Here is a 20,574-nt window from a genome sequence, read left to right on the forward strand (position 1 = left end):
TCTGTATCAGTTTTTGTCCTTTTTATTGTCATTAATTAGTGTAATTGGAGTCATATCAACAAGAGAAAAACTGCGTACATCTACTTGACCTTTTAAATACATTTACAGTTGCTGTAGGGTGGAGCAGGAGGTCGGGGAAAGGGGGCACACGGAGATGGGGAATGCAGAAAAAACACTGAAGCAAACAAACAGTCGCAGGTGAGGGCAGTAATTAGGCAGGAGGCAGAATATACCACATATGGTGTCTGAAAAAGAAACGAGATAACCAAAACACTTTTAGCAGGTTTTAACAGGAGTCGAACGAGTTATCTCGGACGTTTTATTTTTCTTCATCGAGTCTCTTTTTGATGGTTTTTCCAAAATCTTCTTTCTTAAATTGTTTCCCCTACATATTGCAAGAAAACATCCAGATCCGGTAGCATCTGTGTTAAAATGGCATGGCATCTGCACCAAACGCACACGCACACACACCTGCAGGCACACACACACTCACACACACTCACACACACACACACACACACACACACACACACACACAGACAGACATGTTTCAGAGTGGTTGCTTCTGCTAAATCTCTGGTCCGCAAATAGTAGCGTCTCCCTCCGTGGTCTGGACAGCAGACAGCCCTGTGCAACATCAGCCCGTGCTAGTGCGGAAACAGATGCACTGCTCGCTCACGTAAGCTCGCTTTCAGCAGCAGACGATACTTTAACTGTCTTTTCTTTTAAATGCGGGTTAGTGGGATGAACTCCAGTGTTTAGTATTGTTTTTAAATATATAAACAGCCTTCTAGTTTGTACGAGGAGTGTATATGATGCTCTTCAACAGGACTGAGATACATTCCTTACGGACACCAAACCAGCTGTCTTGACATTGTCACCAAGCATTACACTGTAAACAACTAATAACTACAAAACATGAACTTGTTTAATCTTTATCCAATAATCGAGGAAATAACTTACTAAAATGTTTTTTTTTTTAAATTACAAAATAGCCTCTTTTGATATTTCAATCAATACATGCTTGTCATAACATGACCTAGTTCTTGCAATAATGCAATTGTACAGATATATTTTGTAGCCATATTGTCACTTCCTTTTAAAATGTTTTGAGGACATGTAGATGGCAAAGAACTTGTATTTTTATACATGTTTCCACATATATATTTGTTAAATATTTTATATATTGGATGACAAGAATGACTTAGAGTAAGGATGCTTAGTTTGTTAAGGGGTTTGGCATCCATGCACGTTTACTGAGCAAGAACAATAAGTGCTGCATGGTGTGCTGGCCACTTTACTTAAAGTAGAAAAAGAAGGCTGTAGCTTTTTTAAAACACTGATCCTGGGCCAGTCAGGTCAACACCTGGCTGTTACATACTTAATCTTACCTAGGGCCAGTGCTTAGACTGAACTATTCTATGCAACATCATTCAAAGAGAGAGGCCAACAAAAGGAATCAGAAATAACACATATTAGGGTTTAAAATAGACAGGAAATAAAGAGGACCAAAGTACAGTAGCTCCTAAATCGAGTCTCTACTTAGAGTTAAGAGATGGTTCTTGTGGTGGAGATGTTCAGAGACTGTGGTTTGGCTGTGGTTGGTGTCGGGGTGGCAGGAGTGGGCGGAAAAGTTTGAGGGAACTTGGGTGAGGATGTCTGGGTTGCAGTAGACGAATCAGCAGGTCCAGTGTTCACAAGCCCTGCTTAGCCAGCGCCGCGGTGACGTCCTCGGCCAGGGTTGCTAACTGCGGCGACTCCGTCATGTTGAGACTGCCAGAGGAGGATAGCTGGCTGTCCCGGTGGCGTTGGGGGGACTCCAGTCCAGACAGGCCCGGTGACTGGATGACGATTTCCGCCCCGTGGTCCACTCTGGCCCTGGCGTGGTCGCGGAACGTCAGCCTGTGGCTCTCGATCTACTCAACAGAGGTGGTGCGAAAGGGGAAGTGAATTAAAGAGAAGACACACATTTCCACATCACGCGAAGAAAATGAAGACACTGCGTATTTTCGTGAGTCAGCTTTTGAACAACTGAAAATTGTGTTTAACTCGTCTTTCTAGACATGTGAGCAGAACTGAATATCTGATCAACACTAAATATTGATAATGGAGTATTTACTATACCTTTACTGCTACCGTCACAGGATAAAGGAATGCAACAAGTTTTTGAAAGATTGGCCTGTTGGCAATATGTACATATATGTAATTATTTAAGGTATGTTACATATATGTAAATATTTTTGAAGCTAAACTTTACCCATTTAATGCTAAGTGAGATTGATGCAACTCATATTTTCCAAGATAACCACCATATTCATGGACATAGACATTTTTCTGTTTACATTCTTCACAGCTAACCTGACACATTAAGGCAAGAGGTAAACTGTGCATGAGCAAATTCTGCATGGGCACCTACAAAGTGTGTGCTTTTATAAACTATACTTGTGTTTGTTACTAAGACAATCTCTCAAAAACTTGATGTTTTCCTTTAATCATGGATTGGGAGCATGAAGCTGACACTCACCGTGATATGGCCTCCACCAGGAATGTGGTGGGCATTATCCATGGAACCCACCTTGGCTTGGGCTTTGTCTTTGAAATCCAACTTCACACTTTCTATACGGATGTTACCGCCCCCTGGAAAGAAGCAGAGAAAGTGTAAAAGTGTAAAAAACGATACACACACAGCAGAGATGTGAGATTACTACACGTATTCACACAGTGGCAACAACTGACGAAGGGTGAAAGAAGAGAAAAAAATGCTGAGAGACATTTTGTAGAGACAGGGTGTGTGTGTAATGCGTTTAAAGAGAGTGTGTGTGCCCAGCAAACTCTCAATGAAAGGTTATAAAATAAAGACAATGACAGAAAGCAGCCAGCAGGTGGAGCTCCGGGACCTGAAGCAGTCACCACAGCACTCATTCAGCCTCCCTGCTCATTATGTTCTTCTATCTTTTCAGTAATGCAATAGGTATAGGTCTGCAGTTTTCTATTCAACAGTAGTTTATTGTAAACACTGTGCATAAATACTGTGAATTTAACTTCTGATGCCATCCAGAACGAACTCACTCTCTGCGGTCTGTGAGGGGAGCATCGCTAATGTTTGGCATCCTGCATCCTGCATCAAGTTATTGATGATCAAAAGATATAGCTACTAACCCCATTAAAAAGAAAGTCTTCAATGCACTGGGTCATATATTCAAACTGAAACAACACTGTTCACCGACCTTCTTAGCCTGAAGAATGTGTGAGAAGTGAAGCAAGCCATCTACAATGGGATTCTTTCGCAGTCCGTGATTGGAAATGGAAACAACACGCTCTTCAGTTTTGACCGAGTCAACCGACAAGTCAATCAACAACTTGCTCCACATTCACACACTCAGGGTAGAAATACAGAAAGCAACAAGGCCAGGAGGAAACACAACACCTCCCACATTCGGCCACCTGTGGACAGAATCATCGAGCTGTCAATCCACTTCCTCTGCTGTTGTTACTTTTTCAGCTCATCGTGAGCCAGATCAGTGGAGTTTCTTTTCAGTGTTATTTCACAAGGGAAATAGCAACTATATTTACTATTTAAACACGGCGCATTAAAATTCATAACTTGCTTTAACATTTGGTATCTGACATATAGAGAGAATTCAGCTAACCTGTGAGATTCTATGTAAATCCCCCTCTAATCTGTGATTAGATCTCAATTTGCATACAATTCAACTTCTGACATGGTGACAGTTTAAGTTTAAGCATAGGAGTGGTCAAACTGTATGAAGTGCATTCATGCATACATTCATACTGCATTATGAGATCCTTAATGGTGCATTTACCATGCATAAACATGGATTTATTCTTCCTTGTTCCTTATGCAGACATTATATGCAGATGTGAATCACGTGTTAATGCTACATGTAGGATCTAATGTTATGTTAGATGGTTGTCAAGTGTGACTGGTTGATAATCATCATTCTCACAGTAAATGACTGGGAGCTAGAAATTAAACAAAGCTTGTTGCATTTTCTGATTGGCTCCCATTAAATACAATCTCACACTATAACCACAGTGTGAACAGAGCAGATCCAGATGATGCCTTGCTCAAGTTCATCTTAGAAGCACTAAATAGAGCTAGATGTCCTCAGTGTATAATACATGTAGCAAAGTTAATGGTGACAATGACAACCTCATGGTTACAATCACGCGTCTCCAATCTCCCACCTACACGAGCGCGGGCTGAAAGTTACCTGGCCGATGATGAATGTTGTCTAGAGAGCCACACTTGGAGGTCACGTGGCTCAAGTCAATCTTCTTGTTCTGTATCTGCACCTGAAAGAAGCAAAGTTAGTAAAAGACAAGATCAGAGCCTGTGAGTAACAATGAGGTTACAAAATGAGAGGCAATCACTGTTATCCTCCTTTTGTCAATTATATGAACTTACAGAATGTACAGTGACCTGCACTGAGCTTTAGCCTCTCTTTAAAGAAAATGATTAGGTATCAACTGAGAATGAAAGGCAGCAGTTGCCTACATTCCAGCACAGTGATCTAATTGTATGTAATTATTAAAAAAACACGAGGAAGAACAGACATGAGCACCATACAAGTGACTATTAAATAACAGTTATTGTGTCCCGCTATGCAGAAAACTGTTGGTCTGTTAAAAAAAAAAAAAATCTTTTGTCTTTGTTAAAGACAAAAGATAATCACATCAAATGTGAACCAAGATTTAATACAAGCTATGTGAGAGCTGTGACTGTGCATATTCAGAAAATCTGTTACCATACAACAGTAAAGATTCAGTGTGAGGAAGCAATAAAAAAAAAAGAATTCAAAGATGAAAGTGGCCACAGGCAGAGAGGAAAGGAGACAGGGATGTGCAGTTATGTGACACAACCTGGAGATTTGAAGAAAAAAAAAAACACAGAGAGACATGTAAGGAGTGAACCAATGAGACAGCAAACAGAGCAGAGCTGACAAAGCTTTAGACACAGCACAATGGACAAGAGGAGGCACACCACAGCCTAAGATGAATCCCTAGAACGCCCCTGTGGTCAACAGTCACTTTGTCTCGCATTTAGTTGATACTGCACGTGTCTTTTTGTGTAACCACTCTTGTTTTTAAATTTTCTCCTCTCTTAAATAGCCTGAAAGGAAAAACACAACAGAAAAAGTGTGATCGTGAACACGAGCCACTTGACAAACCACAACATCTTGGGCTGTTCATCTACCAGGAGGCACCTATAACATGCATTACATGTTACACAGCATGATTTTAAAGACAAATATGGTTTGTGTCAGTGCAGGTGAATGTCAACAGGCTGCAGGTTGTATCACAGTATAAAATGTACTAGGTGTATCTGATAGGTCCACGTTAGTAGTCAGGTAATCAGTTCTAGGACAGAACTAACACAGACATGAGATAAATGAGAAGTCTTCTCTCTCTCCTCTGATTGTGCTTCTTCCTCTCTGTTTTCCTCTCTCTGTACCTCTGTGCACACACCCCTTAGAGCTGTGCGTTTCCTGTGTCTAGTTTCAGGCCTTGCCATGCTACAATGTTTGTTTTATCTCTCCTCTTTCCACTTACCCCAACCAGTATATACAGTTTACAGTATATATACAGTATAGAGTTAGAGACGTCAGTAAAATCTCCCAACTTGGTGTACTGTACGTACAGTTCAATTTGAAAACATAGCAGAGAGAAGAAGCAACTTCTCTTGAAACAGCACTTTAAAAAAGTCTTAGATAGTTTAGACATTAACTTTTTATTCACCATGCAATAATTCTGTAGCATGACAACAACCTTAAACATACAATAGTCATTAGGAGCAACACCTTCAGCCACAAGGAGAACAAGCAGCCCTGATTTCAATCTCTAAGAGTCAGTCTGGGATTACATAAAGAGACAGGGGATGCTGAGACAACCTGTCCTTCATGTTCTTCAGCAGGCTTAGAAACAACCTACCTGCTAATGTGCTTTGCTTGTTAAAGATAAAAGATAATCACATTAAATATGATTTCACTGAGTTTTTTCTGTTTTCTCAACATGTAATAAGTTAGTATAGTGTTTACGTTTGAACACATTTTTATTTTAATATGTGTGTCTATGTTTGGTGATTGTAAATCAATGATATCTCCATTACTGTCATAATGCACATTGCTGAAAGCAGACACTACAGATGGAGCTCACGTTGTAACTGTGGCCTTCAAATGTCTGTAAATGCAAGTTTGGCAGCAGATGAGGAAAAGAGATGCTGGCACGAGTATTTAAAAATTGGACTTTTCTTTCAAAATTCCTTGCAAGACACAAACCACCAATGAAGAACAGTGTGTTGACGGGAGGCAGTCAGGTAAAGAGCACCAACACAGCTGCCTTAATGAGTGAGTGACAATAAACTGGGAAGAGGTAAAGGCAACACGGAAAAAAGCACAACACACAAAACACAAATAACACTAAGACAAATGTGGACAAGACTCACGTTTCCACCTCCTGCTGAGTAGCCCCGCCTGTCCAAGGACCCACACCTAGACTGAACATGGCTATAGTCCAGCTTAACACTGGGGATGAGAACCTAAAAAGGGCGGAGGTTAGGAATGATGTGGGAAAAGGCTTGGGCTTTCTGGCATGATTCTTAATTTTAAACATCTCCTAAACTGTTTCCATCAATTGTTTGACTATGGCACAGGCACAAATAATTGACATTCTCTTGGAAGTCGCTTAACATCCTATGAAACTGTAAAAAAAAAAAAACTAATCCGTGTAGGCAGTAAAAAGCTTTGGTGCAGACTAACATGACATTTCAAGACGCTGTTTGAATTGATTTGTTTTTATGGATTTCATAAAACACCGCTTTCCACCATTTTGCGAGACAAGTGACAGTAACTCTTTGAGAGCTTTATGATTTCCTAATGTCTGAATTCAGACTTAATGTACAAATGCAAATCAAAATCAGCTTAAACATGAGACCATTAGCTTAGGATGCAAGGACGATAAAAAATATATTGCTGTGCAGATATGTTGAATAGCCGTGTGCAGCTACAGGAAGAGAAAGCAGGTGTCAGATAGAGACATAGTGTAGCTGGTACATAAATACTAATAATAAATACATTTCACCCAGCAGCACATTAAAACCAAGGGGAACTACACTGATACAGCTGCGTGATCAGTTCCCAGTTAGCACAATGTTTTCTTCCTGTTGCTTTCCCTAAGGTCTAAATATCTGTGGTACAATAACTGAGTCTTTTGGGTCCCAAGTAAAAGAACAAAGACATGAAAGCAACTGAATAAAAGCACACATTACCTTCAAATTCTCCCCAACAGAAATTACAAACAAAAACTAGATGTGTCCATTCATTTTTCTAAAAACAGTAGTGTACTTCTCTTGCTGGAGGGGAAAGAAAAATGAAGGAGGACGGAAAATGAAACTAAACTGTTTCATTCTCTAAATGTATACATATTGTATAGATGTCATGTGGTCTGATAAGTCCAGATTTACCCTGTTCCAGAGCGATGGGTGCATCAAGGTAAGAAGAGAGGTGGGTAAAGTGAGGCAACCATCATGCCTAATATCTACTGTACAAGCCTGTGGGGGCAGTGCTATGATCTGGGGTTGCTGCAGTTGGTCAGGCCTAATGTGGTAATATGTTATGAGGTCAGCTGACTACCTGAATATACTGAATGACCAGGTTCTTCGATCAGTATTCCAAGATGACAACGACTCTCCCATCATCAATACAAGATCTTGGTGAAAATTATTCTGGACTCTGAATAAATGTTGTGACACTGCAAGTTCATTGAAATGATGCCATGGTGAATGTGTGCCATAATAAAAGCTAAAGGTGGTCCAGGAAATATAAGAGAGTGGGACTTTTTTTTTTGTGCGGGCAGTGTATATGAAAATGAGAAGCCATTTCTGGAGTACAACATAACACGTTTAACACAACGGCAAACCTGCGACTAGTCTCTGGGGTAATCTACAAAAGCTGCAACAAGACAACACAAAAAAGCTACCAGACACAGATACCAGTGCAGTGTTAAGAGCAGGATTAAATGAAAAACTAATCAAAAATGAATGATGAGAAGACTTTCTGTAGGGAGGACGTCCTATTTAAATAGCCCAGCACACATTTGCTAACATATGGCTTTGGTCATCTGGCTCTCACTAAACATGAGGCCACATGGTGCCAGACACTTGAGTTATTCAGGGATTTATGGCACTCACAGCAAGAAGGCAGCTAAAATAGGAAGCTGACAAACCAGTTGCTATGTTGTTACTGGCTACTCCTGGGTATGTGAGAAAAATAATATTGTAAAGGTAACAATAGTACAAGAAAAGTGAGGTTTGAACTATACAGCAGGAATTCTTTGGACAAATTACACTTAAGCACGGCCAACACCCACCTCCTCAGCTAAGGGGGGGAAAGATGAAGAGGTACATACATTGCCTTCACGGGGAGAGTGCTTCAGATTATCCTTGGAGCTGCACTTTGGCAGCACGTGACTGAAGTCCACCTTCTTGTTTAAAATCTGAATCTATGGAGAAATGCACACATAGTATGGAGCTTTTAAATGGTGGATGGGGATGAACTCTTACTAATACTAAGCGCAGTTTATTAAAAATGTGGGGTATTTCACATATATTGCAGTGTCTTTAGTTGAGCAGTAGTTGTTGAGTATGAAGGAAGTCTGCAGCGTGTGGGAAGTCTTCAACATTGCAGTATTTATTTTTGGTACAGTTAATGTGACATTGTCATGTAATGTGTGAAACAAATACGCCATGTTTTTGGAAAGTTGTCCCATCGATCGTCTGTCTGACCCAGTTAATTATTTGCTCCAGTTCTCTGTTGATATTAAATAACTAAAGTTAGATCAAAAGAATGTATACAGAAAATGATCTCTATCTTAATAGTAATGGCACTTTTTAATGATACTCCTATAAGTTACTCAGATTTAGAAATGTCATTACATTTACAGTTTAACAGCTACTTGCTACAACTACAGTACAAGTATTTATTTACTGAAAAGTACTACATGTTCCATCTTGAAAACTACATATTCCGGAGTGTGCCACTGAAATAAGTACATATATAATAACCAATGTATTTAATTTAGCCTATCATGTTCCATTTGATATTTCATGTGTTTGGCACTCTCACATTTAGAGATTCTGATGATTGCTTCATTGAAAGAGCAAACTCTTTAAAGAGTGCTTTTTAGTTTTTAATTTATAGTTTGAGAGAGAGACAGACATGGGGAGAGAGAGGTTGTGACATGCAACCAAACCAGCCAGACGGTACCGCTGCGTGGCGTGAGCAATAACAATTAGGCTACTCATGCACTTCAGACAAACCTCTTCACTTGAAGATGTGCAAGCCTAAAAATCAAGGCAAATCACAAAAGCATAATGTCTGGTTTGACCAAACATCATTCAAACAAGACAGAAAAATACTTATTAACTATTACTAATTATTTTACTATGACTTTATAATAGCCTCTTTCAAATGGAAATGGTATTAATCATTAATAGTCTTTTTTAAATTATTCACTGTATGAATTGATCAAAATAAAACACAGTCGAGGTTTTTAGTATCATTTCAGTGGCACACTCTTTATCCAGCCCCTCTATAAAAACATGTGGCACCATAATTAACAGTCCTGAAGTATACCAGCTGGTCTTGGGTCCAGGTCACATTGTGAACCGCTGACAGACACAGAGTAACGGAGATGAGGCGCAGCACTGACTTCCAGATCCAGGAGGCCTTGCGATTGGCCTTTGCTGGCATATTTTGGTCCTTGTGCTTCTATGAGGACAGTTAATGGACATGTCAGTGACAGGGAGGAGGCCTAGCTGTGGGAGGCCACTAGAGGAGCTGCTTCAAAACTGGACAGACTACCACACAGACCACGGAGTGGACTGTTCCACTAAAGGTCAGAGGAGGAGTACAGCTATTACTGTCATGTTAAAAATATTTCTTGTACATGATGTCCGACTAAAATCTTGCATGTTAACTGTGGTAGAGAAGAGTCTACAGCGCCATGTATAATCTAAATTAAAGCTACATTTTAAAATGACAGTACAAGTGTTAGTAAAACATCATTCTATTGATAGGATATAGTGAAAGTAAAAAGCTTTGTATCCAAAAACAAGAAAACAAAATAGTTCACACATTAATTTCTAACACACTAGACTACTGTAATATCACTTTTTATTAGATTATCAAAATATTTACTATAGGAAGACTGCAGCTTATTCAGAAGAACTCAGAAGATCACATTACCCATTTACTTAAATCCCTTCAGCAACTTCCTGTTTAATACAGAATTGACTCTAAAATCCTCCTGATGGTGTCTAAAGAAACAACATAGTTCTGCGCCCCAGTATATTCTGACCTGCTTACCAACTACAGCCTATCTGATTCCCAGAAGAAGATTTGGAACTGGTAAACGTGCATTTAGCTACTGTGGACCACGCCTCTGGAATGTTTTGCCAGATTAATTGGGATTTAACTGCACCTTTGTTTAAAGCTAGGCTTAGTTCTACAAAAAGTGACATTATGTGTATTTTGTAGCCAATGTGTGGCTTAGACATCAAGCAATGGCTTTTATATTTTATTTTTGTGTGTTGGTTTCTATGATTTTTACATGGAAAGCACAGGTGTGCTCTAGAAAAACTCTTCCCTTGCCTAATCTGATAAAAGCTGTTCAAAGCATATCTTGGTTCTAACTCTGTGGAAATAGAAGCTTACTGCATAACTGGATGACAATAGCGAAACAGAAGGATAGTTGTCTTAATCCAAAGGTAGAATGGGAGACAGAGCCTTTAGCTATTAAGCTCCTCTCCTGCGGAATCAGCTTCCAGTTCAGTTTGTGGAGACACCCTCTCTACGATTAGGTATGGGCTTAAACTTAATTTTTTATAAAGCTTACAGTTAGAGATGGATCAGGTGACTCTGGATCCATCATGGATCTTAGTTATACTGCTATAGATTAGTCTGCTGGGGGACCTCTACTGATACACTGAGCGCCTCTCCTAATGTTTTTGCTGCTTGTTGTTCTTTTCTCTCTCCCCTTTTTTCCTCTCCACTGTCGCCAAGTGCTGCTCAAGTAGGACTGTAGGGTTTTCTATATAATTCTGTATACACTTATATGTTGTAAGGTCTTGAACCTTAAAAACTGTAAAGTGCCTTAAAGGACTTCTGTTGTGGTTTGGCCATGACAGAACCAACTTTTTATATAAAAATAAATCTAACTGCATAAATAGGAATTCAAGTTACTATAATATTCATCTTACAGAGCACTTTAAAAATGTGAAGCTGTCAGGGAAGAGGATGAGCGAGCATTCTGGTGGGTGGAAGACCAAATATTGTTTAAAGTATAAACGTTTATGATTTTCTGAGCATCATTCTTTGTCACTACATTATTTGTTAGAGCTCCATTGGGGGCAGTAAGTGACAATTTTAACTATTCTGTTTAATATTACAATAGATACATTTAGAATTAAACAAAAATGTGTATTTATAACTGTATATTGTAATCAAAATCCAAAACCTGTCACAGTTCCATTACAGTTCATCTCAGTATTCATTGCCTTAAGACACTAATTAAATTCTAACTTTGTGTCAGGCAGCTTGTGGCCAAATAGAAGCTGGGGAATCAGGCCAGTCGCTGTGACCAGACAGTCACCCCTGTGTTTAGATGAAAGCTGCCAACATGCATTTGACTCTGTTAGGACACACCCACCCAAGGGTGACACACATGCAGGTGAAAACACAGACTGCAGCACTATGGGTAAAGACGGTGAAAGCTGTTTAGACACAGACACATCAGTAACCAACGCCAACATTTATTAAAGACAATATATTTGTGTTTTTGTTAATGCTGGCGTTAATGAAAATAATGCTATGTCCTTATTAATGAATAAATCTGTTTTGCAATTAACTCTAGCAAAAGTGTACTAAGAAATGCATCAGTTTAATAAATGAGGCATGATGAGTAAATAGTGTAACTCTGTTACCAGACGCCTGTTTTACAGATAACAGGACGCACAGAAGTGCGTAATGTTCACAGCCAACGTAAACACACATACACCAGTCCAAATTCCCCCTTAAACATGGGCCAACCACTTCCACAGCAACAACAATAAAGCTGCAATCCCTTCCATTGTAGCATTTGGTGGGAAATGCTGGGTTACCTAGAGCAACCTCTCACATATACTGCATTAGGCGACTTATAGCTGCATGATCCTCCACAAGAGCACATCCAAAATATGAGTTTGGCATAAAAATGTTGTAAGATTCCTGATACATAATAAGCTACAATTTGTTTGTCTCAACGCGCTTATAGCGATTTGCATAAAAGGAACAACGTTGCCAGCTGTAGCATAGCCACTGATTAGAACACAACATACAAGCTTGCGTGCACAAACACACAAGCAAACGTGCACAGAAACTCTACTCAGGCTGTTTTTCCTATAGATGACATGCCGGCATTTGGAGCATGATCCCTCCCTATTTTGTGGCTGGCTGCACAGAGCAACACAGAGACCTGGCAAGTCATAAAGATGTCAGCCAAATGCTTAGACTCCTAATCAGGTCATCAGTGGAGGCTTGTAAGAGCTGATGGCTACAGACAGACTGCTGTTTTCATTACTATGCTTCTTGTTGCAGCACTGACTTTGTTCTTCACACTCATGCCGGAACTAGATATTTGTCAAACTGTAGGATATACACTCCCGAACACCCTGCTAATGCAGATTCTGTGCGGCAACAGAAAACACGATTTGAAATGCAGATTTCTGTCGGATGAAGTGCTGTCCTCAGCTCACAGAGCCATGGGGAAATGCTGAAGGGACGAATACAGTTCCAGTTTTGACACTCAAAGATGTCAACATCAGCTCTTTACTGGAATCTGGGGCATTAGAATTTAGGTGGAAATAAAAGTACAAATGTAATATTATAGAAGTATGCATTTACTTGTCACCTAGTCGTTGTAAAAACTATTGTGAAATCATTAAAAAAAGGATGTCCTTTTGGACTACTCTGACACATTAAGTTGATTATCGCACTGGTTTAATTCACTCAATGCTCAACTCTCTTCACTGACACATTTATTCTAGCTCTCCACTATTTCACACGCATGTAAAGCTGGCAATCTATTCTTAGCTGTAAAGCCATGGTGGCCAATCTGCCTGAAAAAAGTTATTGTTCACTAGTTCTGGTAGGCTAACAACAATGTCATAGCCAAAGAACTTCCATCAATATGTACAGCTAACAATGACAATGGCGTAGCGCATTCTGATGCCTCCGTTCATCATCTGGGAAAGTAACCGTGTATGCATGTATAAGTATTTAAAAAGTCCAGATAGCAACGTTAATAGCAGCACGGGTTTGTCTATGTCCACCAATACACAACTCATCTTTAAACAAGAATAAATTAAGACAAACCCAAGGAGCAGGTTACAAAAAATATGCATATGAAGGCAGATGGAAAAGTCTGAAGTTATACAAAAACTCCCTGTACAATACATGCCAGGGCAGTTACAACTGACCTTAATGATGCTCTGATTCCACTGACTGCATTATTCATAAATACATGGCAAGATGTTTTTTTTTTCTCTTGTTTGTCTCTTGTTTTTATTGCTGCTGAGCCCTTTACAGCTGCTTTATAGTTATTTTATTCTGGATACTACTACTACTATTTGTACTGTATATGGACCTAAAAGGGAGACAGACAGTTTCATTTAATCATGTTACCTTTTCAATGACAGTATCAACCTCAGAGATCAGCAGTGAAACAGAGACACATAAGACAAACGGAAAGTAAAAGCAGCAAAAATAAGAATGCAAAATATGTGAAAAACATATACAAGTCAGAAGCTACAGGTTTTGGGGAAAGTGAAAAAGAGAGAAGAGCTTCACCTGTCCTCCTTTGGGCTGGTACTTGATATTCTCTGTGGAGCCAATCTTGGACTTGATGTTCTTAAAGTCAGGCAGTGGCTGATTAATGATGCGAAGCTGCTTGGGTGTGGTTGCAGGCGACTTGGGTGGGGTGCGCACTATAGCCACTTTCCTCTCCTGGGAAATCAAACTTAGAGATCGAGGGGTTCCAGGGGTCCTTGAAGATGATGAGTAGCTGGGAGGGCTCCCCGGGGTGATGGCTGTGGAGCCAGGGGTGCGGGGGGTGGAGTGACCACTGCGAGCCGACCGGGACCGCATTGATTCTGTGACTGGTTAGAAGGAGAATAAAGGTTAATATCTGAATGGATGGTAAAGAGGTGGTGTTTTATAAAGTCACTGCAATTGCTACTAATTATAATAGAATATATTGTCAAATAATACAGTATAATAAAATAAAATTATGTTAACATGTTTTGCAACAAGAACAATATCAGTGTTTTTTGTTATTACAGTGACAGAGACATCCCCTGTGTACCTGTCATACTCGGAGCTCGTCCTGTCCTATGTTCGGCCCTCATCTCAGAGCGAAATGCTATATAATCAGAAAAAAAAAAACATTTAAAAGCCGTAAGAGTTACTGCTAGACAGAGATGGTGAAAGAGGTTGTTAAGGTAAATGGGATAAATAGAAAAAATCCTAAGTATAACTAAATACAGCAAAAAGATTTGAGCAATTCTCAATAAATACTGTAATGTAAATCTGTCACCGATGCACTAAAGCTAGAATTTAAATTACCCATAATCACAGCATTTGATTTTTAAGAGCTATATTTTTTAAATCCTCTTGAGTTTTCTCTTGGCCACCCAAACACTGGTAATTTGTAAAGGGCAGTAATAAGAGAAGCTGCAGCCTACATGTGGGTCTGCGAGGAGCTGTGGAGCCAGAGCTGGTGATGGAGGTTGAACTCTCCTCGTGGTCGTGGTATCCACGGCGACTCAGAACGGCGTGACGTGGCAGAGAGGACCTCTTGTCCGGGCTCCATGAACCGCCATCCTGTTTCAGTGCAAAAAGAAGATCCTTAGACCAGTGAAGATGTGATTTATTTCTACCTAAAGGTGAAACAACAGGTTTAGATGCGTGGTATCACAGAAATAAAATTGACTTTAAACACACTTTACAGAACTCCTGTAACTACTGAACTGCTGTTCTACCATCCACCTACCTTGACTATGAGTCTCTGTAATACTGGGGAGCCTTGAGGCTCTGCTGAGGATGGATGAGGTTTATCTAATGAGGCAGTCACTCTGGATACGTAGGTGGGAATCTTTGTTAGTGGTAAACGATGAGCATGGCACTGAGAGGGTACAACAATGTGGTCCAGCAGGTGAGTAGCATGGCACCGAAATACAGGGCACAGGGTGACAAAAGAGTGAGGAAAATAGCATGCATTATCAGTGCTGAAGATCTGATATCCAGTATCTCTTGTAGGATGAGATATTTACATCAGATCTTGAGCATTTAGCATTTAATCATAGCCCAACAAAACAGCCATTCATGCCCATCCAGTGTGAACATGTTGGAAAGAAATCTGAAAAATATGTATAAATCAAAAATGAAATATAATGTGGGCTCAAAGCAACATAATACACTTAAAGTGTGTTGTAATGACATGACATTTAGGAAATGCAGAAACTCTGTTCTTTTAGACACAATAACTGTCATTACCATGGTGGAGGAGTAAAATGGAGTCACGACCACAGCCGCTGGAGAAATGTCACAGGGTGATTCAACACCCACTCAGTGAAAAAAACACTTTAAATGGATGTGTCTTGTCTACTTGTTCGAAACTCATTAAAGAGCAACAGTAGGAAATATTTCACCAAAAAACAACAACGCCATATTCTGTTTAATAAATTTTGGAGGATGATTTACAGTGGTGTTAATACAGATTTTCATGCAGGGGTTAAAACTTAGAAATGAGAGAGCACTTGCTTACACTGTATGGGGAGTGTTTAGTCACAAGAGAAGAATATGTATTGATTCTAAGATGCTGTGTACGTTTTAGTGACAGCACTAAAAATGCTCAGCAGCAGCTCCACATTGGTGGCGAGGAATAGTGGCTTCAAAGCTGTTGCACCAAAAACAAGGAGAGAGTTTGGCAAGGAATTCTGGAGATGGAGTTGAGTTTAAATTCATCTGTGTTCATTTCTCCTGATTCATGTTTATTTATTTCTATATGTAGAAACCCAATCAGTGATTCTGGCTTTCGGCCAGTGAAGCTTCAAAATGGTATGGTTCTCTGAGTGAATTTGGTGCCAGAGGTCAAGCCATTATTGTGCTGGTGAAGTGTGCTTACCGATGCTCTGTCTCGAGACTGCCTTGCAACACTGAGAGGCTGGCGACTGTCTGGTAGGGCCTCTGAGGGACAAAGATGCAAACAGAATTTCTGAAAAAACAAAATACTCAGACAGAATACATATGTTAACCTTCATACTGAAGGAGAATAAGTGAGGGTATACAAAGAGGATTATGAATGTTTTTTTCCCTTTTAAGGCTACTTGGTTCTCCTGAGTACAGAAATATAAAAATACAGATATAGTGCTCAATTTCACATTCCAAAATTGGGCTTTGTAAGCTATATGACAAATCGAATGTTCTGTGGGAACGGGCTGTTGCCCCCTTGAGAGCTCTGTTCGGCAAAGATTTGGCAAGATATCACACAGAATGGAGGATTTTGTATTATGTAAGACTTTGGAAAATAATCTAATTAGGGCAACACTGCAATATACTGAGCTTTCATCATCAGTGACAGAACTCAACTTGTCAGGGTGAAATAAAGTGCAAATGCCTGTGGGACAAAGCAGCATTACAGTCTTTATAGTACGAGGTTCAAAGATCAAAACCATGGATTATTAGCTGCCTGGCAACCATAAGTTAAAATAACCTTTTTGACCAGAGAGGTCAAAGAAGTGTAAGTGAGCCTTCGAACCTCTATTTGGTGCTGGTACAAATGGACATGGTCTGAAAATCAGTGAAACAGTGAGAGAAACTATAAATGTGCAAAAAATAACACAAGAAGAAAAGCAAAAGATCAATGAAGCCAAACAAAAACAAACATAGGAGTCAATCTTTATTGTGTTCAAATACAAATAAACAAACATGACAAATGAAACAACTGAAACCAATAAAAATAAAAAAAAACTGGATGGCGACATCAAATCAAACATGACATGAGGAGGTAACGTGTAATGGGAACTGGTTCTGTGGTGACTCTCCTGTAGAAAGCACCAGCTGTGTCACCTGTAGTCCTCCGTCTGGGGCAGGAGTGGTGCTGGGTGGGCCGGGCCTGACGGGCTGCTGGTTTCATCACGCTCCTTTTGGATGGGGATTGAGTCTGAGTCTCCATTTTTTTGGTAAGGTCAGTCTTCCTTATCACAGCTACATTTTTAGAAGAAACAGGGCATTGGACGAAGTCGAGAGATGCAATAATAAGCACAGAGTCATGCTGAGCCATGTTAAAATATAAATGTAAATATAAAATGCTCTCCTTGCTTTGTTGTTTTTATACTAAAAACAAATGTATGGGCGAGAAATAAACCACCAGAAATCAAAAGGCAAACGCAATAAAAAGAACCTTTTTTCTTCTTGACTTCCTCTCTGGGTGTGCAAACAGGCTCTTTGCGGACAGGTTTGCGTTCAGGTGTCGAGATTCGACCCTTGGTCCGCACTCCCTTGGCTTTCGGTTTGACCGGCTTCTCCTGTTTCTCTGGCTTCTTTTGCTGTGGCTGCTTGTTCTGAACCGTGCCAGGCTTTTTGACTGGGCTGGGAATCGCCGGCAACGCCTCAATCTGCTCTGTGAACATGCTCCTATCGTCATCTGCAGTTTGGCAGCAAGAAAACATGAAACGCATAAAACAATGTGTTTCTTTAAAGCAGAAGGGGAAAAATGGATCAAGATAACAGAACAAAGAGAAAGATGCCTCACCTTGTGTGTCAATCCAGGAGCTGTCCAGGATGGAGTCGTCCATTGTGGTTTCATCTCTGTCGTAGCTTTCTGCTGGGGCTTCCGTTTCTATGGTTTGAGCCTCCTTCTCGGGGGAGGCAGGGGTCTCAGGAACATCACCCACCTCCTCTAGACTAGCAGCCTCCATTTCTGCTTCTTGAGCTAACTCCACAGACTCCTCCTCCTCATCCTCTTCCTCTTTCCGGGCAACAACACAAAGGTCTTCAGGCTCCTGTGGAGCTGAGAAGCGAACGCTGTGTCCCGGCTCCTCTGCTTCATCAATGGTCTGGACCACAGTGATGAAATCGTCTTCGACTGTCACCACTGATTCGATGGCAGCACGAGTCTCGGGGATCTCCTTTAGTAAAGCTGCTCCAGCTCCTGCCCCTGCTTTCTCTAACAGGTCTTCCTGTCCTTCTTCTTCCTCCTTCTCAACCTTCACAGGTGTTTCAGCTTCGTGACGTTTTGCTAATTCTTCAGACTTGTCTGCAACTTTCTCTCTCTCCTCCTTCTCTTTTAGTTCCCTTTCCATCTTTTCTCTCTCTTCCTTCTCTTTTAGTTCCCTTTCCATCGTTTCTTTCCCCTCCTTCTCTTTTAGTTCCCTTTCTAACTTTTCTTTCTCTTCCTTCTCTTTGAGTTCCCTTTCCATCTTTTCTCTTTCTTCCTTCTCTTTTAGTTCCCTTTCTAACTTTGCTTTCTCCTCCTTCTCTTTCAGTTCCCTTTCCATCTTTTCTCTCTCTTCCTTCTCTTTTAGTTCCCTTTCTAACTTTTCTTTCTCTTCCTTCTCTTTTAGTTCCCTTTCCATCTTTTCTCTCTCTTCCTTCTCTTTTAGTTCCCTTTCTAACTTTTCTTTCTCTTCCTTCTCTTTCAGTTCCCTTTCCATCTTTTCTCTCTCCTCCTTCTCTTTTAGTTCCCTTTCCATCTTTTCTCTCTCCTCCTTCTCTTTTAGTTCCCTTTCTAACTTTTCTTTCTCTTCCTTCTCTTTCAGTTCCCTTTCCATCTTTTCTCTCTCCTCCTTCTCTTTTAGTTCCCTTTCCATCTTTTCTTTTTCTTCTTTCTCTTTTAGTTCCCTTTCCATGTTTTCTTTTTCTTCCTTCTCTTTTAGTTCCCTTTCCATCTTTTCTCTCTCTTCTTTCTCTATTCTTTCTTTTTCCTCTCTTTCTTCCCTTTCTTTCTTCTCCCTCTCTACTCGTTCCTTCTCTCTTTCTTCTCTCTCTTTCATCTCCCTCTCCTGCTTCTCTTTCTTCTCTTTCTCTGCTCGTTCATTCCTCTCCTGCTCTTGCTGTTCTTTTTCCTTCTTTTCTTTTTCTTCCCTCTCTTTGATTTCCTTTTCTTTCTTCTCTGCCTCTTCTTTCTCTTGCTTAATTTTCATCTCAGCTGCTTCCCTCTCTTGCTCTTCTCTCATTTTTTTCTCTGACTCTGCTTTTTCTTTCTCCTCTTTGTATATTCCTAACACTGGGGAGGCTGCTCTTTTTGGGGAGCCATAAATCTCTCTTTGTTTGATCTTGGAAGGTGACAGCACTGGGGAAAGCAACTTGTCATCATCGATGTTGCTCTCCACAGATGAAGCAGGGGATGTTTTGACAGGCCTTGCAATTCGGTCCTTGGCCACACCAGTCAGCTGGTACACATCTTCAGCATCGACTTCCTCATATGCTTCTTGGTGGACCAGCTTCACCTTCTCCCGAAGCTCCTGCAGCTCTCGTTCCTCCTCCAAACTTAGAGGCCTGTCCTCCATCTCCAATTTGCGGATCTGCCTTTCGTAGTCTGCAATCTCTGTTTCTGATGCAAAGCCTTCACCACTGCCTTGTCTTTCAGTCTCACTCACTGTCCTGCCACCTTCTTCTAGTGTCACAGTGACTGTTGGAGTCACAAACGACTCACTTGGCAGAGCAGATGGTTTCTCCTGCTCACTTGCAGATTTAACCAGCGTGTCATCTGCCATCTTGTTGCCTTTTTCTTCAGCAGAATCTTTTCTCTCTACCTGTTTCTGGTCTTTCTCTTCTGTGACTTCGAAATTTCCTGAAGGCTGCATCTTGTCTTCCTCAGAAGTGTCTCTGACTGCTAATTTCCTTGCCTGCTCAGCCACTTTCTCCTCCAAGACAGAGGGGGTGAAGACCTGTGCAGAAGTGTTTGTAGGGCTGAACACATCTGCAGGGGATGGCATGGGCCCTGAATATTCACTGAATACACAATAGCCCATCTCTTCCAGCTGGCTCTCGCTTCCTCTGGCCCCTGGACTCTGTTCCCCAGAAACTAGGCTAGCCAGTGGGTCATCAGCGAAGGCAGGAACATCAGCCTGAATTGATTTTCTTCGGATAATTTCTGGTTCAGTGTTTTCTGATGCCAGCCTAGAACGAGTACCAGCAAGGTCCAACATTTCAGGCAAGTCTTGAGTCATCACTGTGCCATTTTTATAGTTGTTCTTAGGGGGCTGGCATGATTCTGGAGATTCTGGTTCAGTGCTGGGTTTTGAAACTGGTTCAGCTGTCCTGGTCAGTGGAGGTGATGAAGAATCTGAAGTGACAGAAGCTGCAGTTTCCAGGATCAAGGGAGGGAAGGACGGAGGCTTATCCACAGAAGGTGTAGTGACTGGGAGGTAGTCGGCTGACTCGTCTAGACTTCCACTAGTGTATGACATGATATCTGTAGCCAATGGGGAGAAGTTCCTGGGCCTATTTTGGCCAC

At 40.8% G+C, this 20,574-nt stretch overlaps 1 protein-coding gene across 2 annotated transcripts; it reads right to left on the reverse strand.

Annotated features, from left to right (window-relative positions):
• Window positions 1-20: 20 nt before the first annotated feature.
• On the reverse strand, window positions 21-18,485 carry map2 (microtubule-associated protein 2). 2 transcript variants are annotated; one of them, XM_033325820.1, is made up of 12 exons: window positions 17,869-18,485; window positions 17,518-17,760; window positions 17,184-17,321; window positions 16,240-16,301; window positions 14,798-14,936; window positions 14,419-14,475; window positions 13,905-14,212; window positions 8,428-8,520; window positions 6,467-6,559; window positions 4,236-4,317; window positions 2,576-2,637; window positions 21-1,916 (listed from the first exon to the last, which is right to left on the reverse strand). In XM_033325820.1, the coding sequence occupies exons 1-12, from the start codon at window positions 18,455-18,457 to the stop codon at window positions 1,695-1,697; spliced, it is 2,088 nt and encodes a 695-aa protein (XP_033181711.1). In that variant the 5' UTR covers window positions 18,458-18,485; the 3' UTR covers window positions 21-1,694. The 2 variants fall into 2 exon arrangements, with proteins under 2 accessions (XP_033181711.1, XP_033181710.1); XM_033325819.1 differs by having other exon boundaries at window positions 2,525-2,637.
• Between the last annotated feature and the right edge of the window lie 2,089 nt (window positions 18,486-20,574).

The sequence above is a fragment of the Anabas testudineus genome, chromosome 21 (genome assembly GCF_900324465.2).
Source record: "Anabas testudineus chromosome 21, fAnaTes1.2, whole genome shotgun sequence".
Lineage (NCBI taxonomy): Eukaryota > Metazoa > Chordata > Actinopteri > Anabantiformes > Anabantidae > Anabas > Anabas testudineus.